Below are 12606 nucleotides of genomic sequence, written 5' to 3' on the forward strand. Positions count from 1 at the left end.
CTATCTAGGGGAAAAATATGTTTCCTCAGATCCTCTCTAAATCTCTTTTGCCTTACTCTAAACCTATTACGAGATCCAACTTGTGGAGAGAGGGTCTTCACTGTCTGCCCCTCCTTGAGGTCCCCCACCACCTTCTCTACTCCACGGAGAATCAACCCAGCCTTTCCAGTCTCTCCTCAGCACTGATACACGTCATCCCAGGCACCATCCTGGTGAATCTCCTCTGCTCCTTCTCCAGGGCTGTGGCATCAAGGTGTGTCATGACCCCTCTACACCCTAGGTAATGAAAGTCTGTATCCTGTACTCATCCTTCACCACCTTACCAACCAGAGCAGCTGGATTCGGGGACCCCGATCCAGGACTCTAATGTTCCCTGATCCTCTGCCATGCCGCGCCATTCATGTTATGTCTCCTACCCTACCGACTGGGAATCATATTTCAGTTACCTCCAGCCTGTGTCCTGGGGCTTTGCTCCGCTAATGCCATGTTTCTACCCTCTTGCAGGATTATTGCTGTCAGCTACGAAGCTCGGGCCTATGGAGTGAAGAGAGGCATGAGGGGTGTGGAAGCCACTAAGAAGTGCCCTGGCCTGTTGCTGGCTCGGATCCCAGAGGCACACGGCAAGGCTGACCTCAGCAAGTAAGGGTCACTCCTTCCCTCCCTGCTCCCTACTGCTCTTCCCCGTGGCCCTGCCTGTCCCTCTGCAGCCCAACTTTCCTTCCCTCCCTTCCCTGTGGGTTTTCTCTGCCCCCTTGCAATTATCCTCACCCACACCACAGTTCTCCTGATAGTCCAGTTCTCTCACATCCCACATCTCACAGCCAGCCTCTGTCACCTGGCCCCCATATTCCTGCTCTCTGGCTGCAGTGAGAAGAGCCAAGTTGATGCTGCACACATGTTAGAACACCTTGTGTTCTGCTCTAGTCATCTCCAACCCGATGGCATGAGTGTGACTTTCTCCTCCTTCAGCCCTCTGTCCCTTCTACCTATCACCTTCCTCCTTTCCATTATCATTCCCTCTCTCTCCCCCCACACCTATTACACCGCGCCACGCTGATTACAACACCCCCCCACCCCCGGCCTGTTACACCCCTTCCCCAACTGCCTACTACACCCCTCCATCCCTTCTACACTCACCCCCCCCAACCTGGCTCTACCTATCAGCTCTTGCTCCCCCCCTCAATCTCTTTATTTCTGGCCATCTCCCCACTTTCTTTCCAGCCCAAATGAAGGATTTCGACCAGAAACATTGACTGTCCATTTTCCTCCAGAGATGCTGCCTGATTCACTGGGTTTTGCTGGCTTCCTTGAGCATTACTCTAGTGATAACACCCACCCTGGCTAAACGTCTTCTATATTTCCTTTCCCGTGCCTCTCAGGTCAACAGCCCCGCCTGCTCTGTGCTCACCCTGTGATTGAAGTTGTGCCTTGGATCAGTGTGCCACCGGGACCCTTTCCCTCTCTCTCCCTTGTTGCCGGGGTGTGGGGACCTACCGGGACCCTGTACCCCAGGAGTGCCCACCCGCTGATGGGTTGGTCTCAGCCTCAGCACCAGCTCCCTGCTGCCGCCTCAGGTTGGGGCTGTGAGTGATCCTTCCTTCTGACACAGGTACCGCCAGGCCAGTGGGGAGGTGGTGGCAGTGATGTCGCGGTTTGCTGTGATCGAGCGGGCCAGCATTGACGAGGTTTACGCCGATCTCACCACTGAAGCCCAGCGTCTCCTCCAGCAGCCGGGGGCGCTGGAACAGGTGGGGGCTGAGGCTCAGCTCCAGAGCACCTTCGTGGAGGGCTTCCCCCGACACAGGGACTCCTCAGTGGAACAGGACGCAGGCCGGAACAGAGGTGAAGGGGCTGGGAGGGAGAGAAGGGGTGGTGGTTAGGGAGGGTTTGGGAGAAGGAGGTGGGGTTGTGTGAGGTTGAGACGTGATGTCACAGCTGTTTTAAATGCTCCTGTCATACCTGCTTTCACCACAATCCCTGGCAGCCTGTTCCAGACATCCACACTGTTTAAAATAAAACTTGTTCCACACATCTCCCTTAAGCCTATTCGCCCTAGTATTTGACATTTCTACCTGTAAAAATATCCTGGCTGTCTACATCTCATAATATAGTAAACCTCTATCAGATCTTCCCCCAGCCTCCGCTGCCCCGGTGAAAACAGTCCAGATTTGTTTGACCTCTCCTTACGGTCTTCCAGTCCAGCCGGCGTTCTGGTGAACCTCTGCTACACTCTCTCCAAAGCCCCAATATCCTTCCCGTAAAGGGACGACAGGTACTGCACACCATACTCCAGGTGCAGCCCGACCAGAAGTAACACCTCCCTGTCTGTCCTCTCCTCCACTTCCTCCAGCTCCTCGTGACTGCCAGAGCCGAATGTCCTGTGTGGATTGCCGTGTTAATTGCTGGGCCTAAGCTGGAGAGGGTGGTTGGTAGTGGCAGGGATTGGGACGGGCTGGAGTATCTCTGACCAGGATGAGTGTCCTGGGCTCCCTCAGACTCTGGTCAAGGGGACTGGGGAGCTAGAGGAAGGGGCAGTCTGAGCTGTCTCTCTCCCACAGAGGAGTTGCGGCAGGAGGGGTTGGATTTGCTGCCCTGGGGCAAGGGGACTGGGGAGCTAGGGGAAGGGACAGTCTGAGATGTACCCTGGCTGTGTCTCTCCCACAGAGGAGGTGCGGCAGGAGGGGTTGCAGGCCTGGTTGGATTTGCTGCCCTGGGACATGGGCCAGAATAGCCCCGAGCTCCTGCTCACTGCTGGTGCAGTCATCGTGGAACGGATGCGGGCAGCTGTGGAGGCAGAAACCGGATACAGATGTTCAGCCGGAATCTCACACAACAAGGTATGACTATGGATTGAAGCCAGTTCAATGCTAGCCTGGAACCCATTCCCAGGGACAGGACCAAAGACTTCTACAGCAAAGAAACAGCCCCTTTAGTCATTGATCCCTACCCAACTATACCATTCCCAGTTACCCACATTAGGACTTAGATAAGTGCCTATCGACATGCCCTCTACCACCTCACCTGCCGTGCATTCCAGATATCAACCACACTCTGTGTATAAAACAATCTTTCCCTTTAGGTCCATTTTAAAACTCATTCTACTCATCTTATATCTCTGCCCTCGAGTTTTTGACGCCCTGCCACGGGAGAAAGTTTTTGACTGTACTCTACCAATGCCTCTCAAAATCTTAATTTTCTTCTCTTAGCTCACCCCCAACCATCTGTGCTCCAATGTAAACAAGCTTAGCCTATGCAACCTCTCCCAATATCTGAAGTCCTCCAACCCAGACAGTGTTCCCCCTTCCCTACCCACCTGACCTGACCTGACCTCACCTATCACCTTCCAGCTTGTCTTCCTTTGCCTCCTCCCATCATCTGATTCTGGCATCTTGCACTTTCCTTTCCAGTCCTGAAGAAAGGTCTCGGCCTGGAATTTTGACTGTTTAATCATTTCCATAGCTGCTGCCTGACATGCTGAGTTCCTCCAGCATTTTGTATGTGTTGTCCTGGTGAACTACCTTATTAAAGTGTAACCATATCCCTCCCTATAGTGTGGGGAACAGAAATGCACACATAACTATTGTATTGTAAAGTTACAATATAGCGTCCCATCTCTTATATTATGTGTCCTGACCTAAGAAGGCAAGCATTCCATTTGCCTTTATAACCACCCACTCTACCTGTTTCCTCTTTTAGAGCACCATGGACGTGGATTATTGGGTCTCTTCCTTCTGTTTACTGTATATGTCCTACTCAGATTTGACTTTCAAAATGCTTCACCTCATGTTCATCAGGATTAAATTCTATCTATTTGTGCTCTGTCCAGCTTTCCAGCTGACTTGTATCTTGATGTAACCTTGACAACTTTCCTTGCTATCCACAAGCACCAACCCTCAAACCTACTCATCATACATCCTACACTTGTATCCAATTTATTAATAAACGTCACAAACAGCAGAGATTCCAGCACCTATCCTATGGAACATAAACTTCTAGTCCGAGAAACCCCTCTCCGTCCCACCCTCTACCTCCTGGCAATAAAACTATTTTAGATCCATTTCTCTCATCATGGAGCCCATATGTGTTAGCTGTGTGGACCAGCTGACCATGTGTGACCTCGTCCATGTAGGCAACGCCTTCCCCTGGGTGTGATGTGGGGGAAGGAAGGTGGGGATGGGCGGGGTTTGACCCTGACCCATTGGTGTAGTGTGGGTTAGGAGGGATTTTGAGACCTGACCATTTGTAGTGTGGGGGAAGGAGGGAGGTTGTGGGTAGGGAGAGGTTTTGACCCCTGACTGCCTGGTCTGGTGTGTGGAGGTAGGAAGGGTTGTGGGTAGGGAGGGGTTTTGACCCCTGCCTGCCTGGTGTGGTTTGGGAGGGGTTTTGACCCTTGGCTGTTGGCTCCCTGCAGGTTTTGGCCAAGTTAAGCTGTGGTGTGAACAAACCAAACCGTCAGACGCTGCTGCCCCTGGGCTCGGTGGACCAGCTCTTCGATACTCTGCCCATCGGCAAGATGTGAGTCAATCCGTCTGCCCCATTGTGCTCAGCCCTAACCTTCCTCTCAGCCAACTGAAGTTCTGGGGTAGCGTGTGGGAAACTCATCCCCACCACAACACTGCACAGTCACTTGGGAACCCCTCCCACAATCCAGTCACTGGGGAACCCCCTTTCACGATCCATCCCTCCTCCCCAGCTTCCATCGCATCCCCTCACACCCCATGGTCACTGGGGAACCCTGCTCCATCCTCTATCTCCCTACAACACTACAGTCACTGGGGAACTCCTTTTCTAGGATCCATCCCTCCTCCCACAAAAACTCCTCCCGGGCTTCCATCGGACCCCCCTCCCATACCCCATGGTCACTGGGGAACTCACCCTCATCCTCTCACCCCAGTGTCACTTGGAGTGTCTGCATCTGTCAGCCAGGTCTCTCCCTGCAGCTGTTGCTGGAAAGTAATTGGTGTGGTGGAGTGAGCGGGGTGGAGAGGTCTACGTGGGTGGGGTGTCACCAGTGTGGACACGGGGAGAACCCATTCTGATGTGTCTCTAGGCCCTGAGCCTGAGCATTTCTGCACTTGCACCACACTCTGAAGCATTTCCCCCTCCCCCTAGGTTTAATTTAAATAGTTTATTCGATCATAAGACATAGGGGCAGAATTAGGCCATCTGGCCCATCGAGTCGGCTCCGCCATTCAATCACGGCTGATCCTTCTTTTCTATCTCCTCAACCCCAGTTCCCAGCCTTCTCCCCGTAACCTTTGATGCCATGTCCAATCAAGAACCTATCAATCTCTGCCTTAAATACACCCAACAACCTGGCCTCCACTGCTGCCTGTGGTAACAAATTACACAAATTCACCACCATTTGGTTAAAGAAATTTCTCCGCATCTCTGTTTTGAAAGGGCGCCCCTCTATCCTGAGGCTGTGCCCTCTTGTCCTAGACTCTCCCACCATGGGAAATACTCTTTCTGCATCTACTCTGTTCGGGCCTTTCAACATTCGAAAGGTTTCAATACGATCCCCCCTCATCCTTCTGAATTCCAGCGAGTACAGACCCAGAGCCATCAAACGTTCCTCATATGATAATCCTTTCATTCCTGGAAGCACCCTCATGAACCTCCTCTGGATCTTCTCCAATGCCAGCACATCTTTTCTAAGATGAGGGGCCCAAAACTGTTCACAATACTCAAGGTGAGGCCTCTTCAGTGCCTTATAAGCCTCTTGAAATGAACGCTAACATGGCATTTACCTTCCTCATCACTGACTAAACCTGCAAGTTAACCTTCAAGGTGTACTGCAGAAGGACACCAGAGTCCCTCTGGATCTCCGATTCCTGCATTTTCTCCCCGTTCAGAAAATAGTCCGCAGATCTATTTCTACTACCAAAGTGCATGACCAGTCATTTTCCAACATTGTATTTCATTTGCCATTTTCTCGCCCATTCTCCTAATCTGTCTGCCTTCTGCATCCTACCTCTTTCCTCAACACTACCTGCCCCTCCACCAATCTTCGTATCATCTGGAAACTTGGCAACAAAGCCATCTATTCCATTATCTAAGTCATTTATATACAGCATAAAAAGAAGTGGTCCCTTTGGAACACCACTAGTCACTGGCAGCCAATGAGAAAAAGATCCTTTTATTCCCACTCGCTACCTCCTACAAATCATCCAATGCTCTAACCAGGTTAGTAACTTTCCTGTAATACCATGGGCTCCTTACTTGGTAAGCAGCCTCATGTGTGGCACCTTGTCAAAGGCCTTCTGAAAGTCCAAATATAGAAAGTCTACTGCATCCCCTTTATCTATCTGACTTGTAATCTCCTCAAAGAATTGCAACAGGTTCGTCAGGCAGGATTTTCCCTGAAGGAAACCATGCTGACTTTGTACTATCTTGTCTTGTGTCACCAAGTACTCCATCACCTCATCCTTAACAACTGACTCCTAACAGCTTCCCAACCACTGAAGTCAGGTTAACTGGTCTATCATTTCCTTTCTTCCTCCTTCCTTAAAAGAGTGGAGTAACATTTGCGACTTTCTAGTCTTTTGAAAGATCATTTCTGGTGCCACTACAATCTCTAATGCTACCTCTTTCAGAACTGTAGGGTGCAGTTCCTCTGGTCCAGGTGACTTGTGTACCTTTAGGTCTTTCAGCTTTTTGAGCACTATTTTACCTCTCACTCTCTAGTTCTAGTCTTAGTCAACCTGAGGGGGAAAAACTGTGTGCATTCATCCCATCTATACGCCTCATAGTTTTGTATGCCTCTATCAAATCTTCCTTCATTGTCCTATCTTCAGGGAATAATGCCCTAAGCTATTCAGTCTTTCCCTATGACTCAGATCCTCAAGTTCCGACAACATCCTTGTAAATTTTCTCAGTACTCTTTCAAGCTTATTCTGGGTAGGTGCCCAGAACTGTACATGATATTCTAAATACGGCCTCACAACTATACAACTTCAACAGAACATCTAACTCCTGTACTTAATGCCCTGATTAATGGAGACCAACGTTTTAAAAGCTTTTATGACTCTAGCCACAATGTGATGCCACTTTTTTCTTTTTTTTAATTTTATTTTTATTTGGATAAGGAATTCACAAATATCATGTACTTTTTTCACACATATAACCTTTTCCATTTTTTAATATGTATAAAACTATAATTATTTATACATTCTTAAGTGCACATTGAGATGATATAAAAGGAAATTAGACACTTAAATAGATAATTATGTACTGTGGTAATTCTAATCTATTAGGCTAAGTAATGGTATTAGTTGTTAAGAAAAATGGTAATAATAGTTTCCATACAACCCTTCTGGACCATTTCCACTGGTCCAAAATGTTGTATATAAGCCTATGTAACAACCATCATAGGTGTTTATATCCTAATTTGTTCGTGCTTGCTCCTACCCGCAGACATAATTATCCAATCCCTATGTACTTATTTACTTAATTTTTTCATTTTTTATCCCTTTCCCAAATCTTTCCCTTTACTTGTGTTAATTCTCTATTTTCCAAAAGAAAACAAAAAAAAAAGACATTTAGACTAGGGGTGCTTACGTTAGCAATATTACTGTGTTGATGAGAAGAGCAGTATAAATCATTAGGAGAGTCATCTAAAGTCTGCTCGCATTGGGGTTATATATTCAATCCATTTATTCCAGATTTGATAAAATTTTTCTTTTTGAATTCTCAGGGAGTAAGTCAACTTTTCCATTTTAAATATTTCCAAGATAATTTCGTGCCAATCTTCTAATGTAGGTGGTATTGGATTTAGCCACTTTCTAGTGATTGATTTCTTACTTGCCGCTAAGAGGGCCTGCAGCAACTTTATATCTTCCTTCTGTTCAAGAAACAATAGATGCCCCAAATAGAGCGTCTCAAAGTTCAGAGGTATCTGGGACCTAAGTACCTTAACTAATGTTCTATGAATACCTATGAATACTGCACACCTCAGAGCCCTACCCTACCGTTCACTGTATAAGTCTTGCCCTGGTTTGTCCTCCCAAAGTGCAACACCTCACACATGTCTGCAGTAAATTCAATCTGCCATTTTCAACCAATTTTCCCTGCTGATAAAGATCCTAGTGGAAGCTTTTTGTTAGCCATCTTCGCTTTCTACTACCCCCAATCTTGGTAGCATCTGCAAATTTTATCATGATGTAGATAATATAGCAATGGACTGAACACTGAACCTTGTGGCACACCAGGCCTGCAGTCAGAGAGAAAGCCATCCACCATTCTTTGGCTTCACCCAGTAATCCAATTGTCTACCTCATTCTGAATGCCAGTGCCTAAACCTCCTAGACCAGCTTCCCATGAGGGACTTTGTCAAAGGGGCCTTGCTAAAGCCTGAGTGTAACCACTGACCGACGGTGTCTCTGCCTGTCCACCAGCCGTAACCTCGGTGGCAAGTTGGGAGACTCCATCTCGCAGCTGCTGAACATTGAGTACATGGGGCAGCTCCGCGCCTTCCCTGAGGCACAGCTCCAAGCAAAGTTTGGGGAGAAAATCGGGTAAGAGCAGCCTCGCTGGAGCCCTGCGGGGTCACCTCACTACCCGAGTCAGGGGTGTGGGAGGGTTGGGCAATCTTACTGTCTGGGTCTTGGGGTGGGGAAGGGTCAGTCTCGCTGTGTGGGAAATGGGGGAGGGGTCAGATTCACACTCCATCCCTTATTTATTTATTTATTTATTTAATTAATATATTTTTTATTTTCCCCTTTTTTTCTCTCTCTCTTTTTTTCTCCCTCTGTCCCTCTCACTATAACTCCTTGCCTGCTGTTCACCCTCCGGACTCCCCTCCCCCCTTCTCTTTCTCCCCAGACTCCCCGTCCCATGATCCCCTCTCTTCTCCAGGCTGGTATCCCTTTTGCCAATCAACTTTCCAGCTCCTAGATCCACCCCTCCCCCTCCTGTCTTCTCCTATCATTTCAGATCTCCCCCTCCCCCTCCCACTTTCAAATCTCTTACTATATCTTCTTTCAGTTAGTCCTGACGAAGGTTCTTGGCCCGAAACATCGACTGTACCTCTTCCTAGAGATGCTGCCTGGCCTGCTGCGTTCACCAGCATTTTGTGTGTGTGTGTGTGTGTGTGTGTGTGTGTGTGTGTGTGTGTGTGTGTTGCTTGAGGGGTCAGATTCATTGTTTGGGTCGGGGCTGCCTGTCCTGAGTTTGCATGCCTGATTTGCTGGGTGCTTTGGAGGGATGGGATGGGAAAGGAGCTAGTTTTGTTATAGCTGTGTGTATTGTTCTGTGGAACATTCTGGGCATGCTATACTGGCACGGAATGTGTGGCAAGACTTGCGGCTGTCTTGGTGTGTTGGTTGTTAACGTAAACAATGTATTTCACTGTATGTTTCAAAGTACATGTGGTTAATAAATCTGAATCTGGGGGAAGGAGTCAGTCTCACAGTCTGAATCTATGGGTTTGGAGAAACTGTCTCACCATCTGTTTTGGCTTAGGAGCTGGCTTTTTGACCTGTGCCAGGACAGTGGGAGGAGGGTTGGGTGAGGGTTTCACAGGGTGTAGATGGTTGCGGGGTTAGTGGGATCTGACCTGTCTCACCATCTGTTCTGGCTTAGGAGCTGGCTTTTTGACCTGTGCCGGGGACGCGACTTTGAACCGGTGAGGCCCCGACACCTCCCGAAATCCATCGGATGCAGCAAGAATTTCCTGGGCAAGGAGGCCCTTGGCACCTGTGAACAGGTGGGTCACTGCACACAGTGCTCACAACAAGGGAATGGGAGAAGCCAGAGGGTGGTCATGAGAGTGATTGGTGATGTGCCATAGGGACTGGATCTGGGTCTGTTGTTTGTCACATATCAATGACCTGGGTGACGGGTGACCTAGTGCTGCATGGGGGGGGGGGTTGGTTTAAAATGAGGTGCAGCAGATGGGATCCAGTGTGTCAGAACAGATAGTGAAGTATTTGTGGAGAAAGATGTTGTTAAGCCTACATACAAAGATGGGAATCGTAAGGACTAATGTTCTGAGCTGAGTATATTTCAATGCAAGCAGTATTGTAGGAAAGTTGGACAAGCCTAGGGCGTGGAACGGCACATGTAATTATGACATTGTAGCCATTTAATGAAACTTGTTTGCAGGAGTGGCAGGACTGGCAGCTCCGTGTTCTAGCGTTTCATTCTTTTAGATGTGACAATGGGAGGGGTGGCATTACTAGTCAGGGAAAATGTCGTGGCAGTCTTCAGTCACGACAGACTGGAGAGTTCATCTAGTGAGGCTTTTTTGGTAGAATAAGAGGAATAAGAAAGATATGACCACGTTAATGGGACCATCCAACAGTCCACGGGATTTAGAGGAGCAAATTTGTAGAGAGGTCACAGACTGCTGCAAGAAACATAAGGTTGTGATATTGACTGGGACTCCCATACTGTAAAAGAGTTTGTCAGCCTGGGGAGACAGAACCTGGGGCAACAGAGTTTGGGGCCTGGGGAGACAGATAAGTAGGTAACAGTCAGGAGAGGGAAGGGCAGGAGTCAGAGGCTAGAGAGCACTCCTGTGGCTGTCCCCCATGACAATAAGTACTCCTGCTTGAGTACTGTTGGGAGGAACGGCATACCTGGGGGAAGCAACAGTGGTCACGCTTCTGGCATAGAGACTGGCCCTGTGGCTCAGAAGGGTAGGGAAAGGAAGAGGATGGCAGCAGTGATAGGGGACTCTGTAGTTAGGGGGTCAGACAGGTGATTCTGTGGATGCAGGAAAGAAATGCAGATGTTAGTTTGCCTCCCAGATGCCAGGGTCCAGGATGTTTCTGATCGCATCCATGATATCCTGAAGTGGGAAGGAGAACAGCCAGAGGTCGTGGTACATATTGGTACCAACGACATAGGCAGGAAAAGGGAGGAAGTCCTGAAAGTAGACGACAGGGAGTTAGGAAGGAAGTTGAGAAGGAGGACCACAGAGGTAGTCATCTCAGGATTACTGCCTGTGCACGTGACAGTGAGTATAAGAATAGAATGAGGTGAAGGATAAATGCGTGGCTGAGGGATTGGAGCAGGGGGCAGGGATTCAGATTTCTGGATCATTGGGACCTCTTTTGGGGCAGGTGTGACCTGTACAAAAAGGACTGGTTGCACTTGAATCCCAGGGAGACCAATATTCTGGCGGGGAGGTTTGCTAAGGCTATTGGGGAGAGTTTAAACTAGAATTGCTGGGGGTGGGAACTGAACTGATGTGACAGGGGAAAGGGAGGTTGGCTCACAAGTAGAGAAAGCTTGGAGACGGTGAGAAAGGGAGGATAGCAGGTGATAGAGAAGGGACGCGCTCAGACCGATGGTTTGAGATGTGTCTATTTTAATGCGAGGAGTATTATGAATAACCATATAACAATTACAGCACGGAAACAGGCCATCTTGGTCCTTCTAGTCCATGCTGAACTCTTACTCTCACCTAGTCCCACCAACCTGCACTCAGCCCATAACCCTCCATTCCTTTCCTGTCCATATAGTTGTCCAATTTAACTTTAAATATCGAACCTGCCTCAACCACTTCTGCTGGAAGCTCATTCCACACAGCTACCACTCGCTGAGTAAAGAAGTTCCCCCTCATGTTACCCCTAAACTTTTGCCCTTTAACTCTCAACTCATGTCCTCTTGTTTGAATCTCCCTGACCCTCATTGGAAAAAGCCTATCCACATCAACTCTAACTATCCCCCTCATAATTTTAAATACCTCTATCAAGTCCCCCCTCAACCTTCTATGCTCCAAAGAATAAAGACCCAACTTGTTCAACCTTTCTCTGTAACTTAGGAAATGAAACCCAGGCAACATTCTCGTAAGTCTCCTCTGTACTCTCTCAATTTTGTTGACATCTTTCCTATAATTCAGTGACCAGAACTGTACACAATACTCCAAATTTGGCCTTACCAATGCCATGTACAATTTCAACATTACATCCCAACTCCTATACTCAATGCGCTGATTTATAAAGCCCAGCATACCAAGCCAGAATAAAGTGGATGAGCTTGGAGCGTGGATCAGCACTTGAAGCTATGATGTTGTGGCCATTACAGAGATTTGGATGGTGCAGGGACAGGAATGGCTACTTCATGTGCCAGGTGTTGGATGTTTCAGAAAGGACAGGGAGGGAGGCAAAAGAGACAGGGGCGTGGCACTGTTGATCAGAGATATTGTCACAGCTGCAGAAAAGGAGGAAGTCATGGAGGGGTTGTCTATGGAGTCTCTGTGGGTGGAAAGTAGGAATAGGAAGGGGTCAATAACTCTACTTGGTGTTTTTTATAGACCACCCAATAGTAACAGGGACGTCAAGGAGCAGAGAGGGAGAGAGATTCTGCAAAGGTGTAATAATAACAGTGTTTTGTGGTGGGCGATTTTACTTTCCCAAATATTGATTGGCATCTCCCTAGAGTGAGGGGTTTCGATGGGGTGGAGTTTGTTAGGTGTGTTCAGGAAGGTTTCTTGACACAATATGTAGATAAGCCTACAAGAGGAGAGGCTGTTACTTGATCTGGTATTGGGAAATGAACCTGGTCAGGTGTCAGGTTTATCAGTGGGAGAGCATTTTGGAGATGGTGATCACAATTCTATCTCCTTTACCATAGCATTGGAGAGGGATAGGAACAGAT

General features: G+C 48.3%; 1 protein-coding gene across 6 annotated transcripts in view; it reads left to right on the plus strand.

Annotated features, from left to right (window-relative positions):
- Nucleotides 1-12606, plus strand: part of polh (polymerase (DNA directed), eta) — a 32767-nt gene that overhangs the window by 12962 nt on the left and 7199 nt on the right. For 5 of the 6 annotated variants that reach the window (XM_063040461.1, XM_063040460.1, XM_063040459.1 and 2 more), the window contains 6 exons: nucleotides 505-639; nucleotides 1610-1842; nucleotides 2665-2837; nucleotides 4412-4515; nucleotides 8397-8516; nucleotides 9583-9706. In XM_063040461.1, coding sequence (XP_062896531.1) covers nucleotides 505-639; nucleotides 1610-1842; nucleotides 2665-2837; nucleotides 4412-4515; nucleotides 8397-8516; nucleotides 9583-9706 — 889 coding nt within the window. The remainder of the gene's footprint in view (nucleotides 1-504; nucleotides 640-1609; nucleotides 1843-2664; nucleotides 2838-4411; nucleotides 4516-8396; nucleotides 8517-9582; nucleotides 9707-12606) is intronic. The other variant, XM_063040462.1, reaches the window with a different exon arrangement.

This window comes from Mobula hypostoma, chromosome 2 (genome assembly GCF_963921235.1).
Source record: "Mobula hypostoma chromosome 2, sMobHyp1.1, whole genome shotgun sequence".
Classification (NCBI taxonomy): Eukaryota; Metazoa; Chordata; class Chondrichthyes; order Myliobatiformes; family Myliobatidae; genus Mobula; species Mobula hypostoma.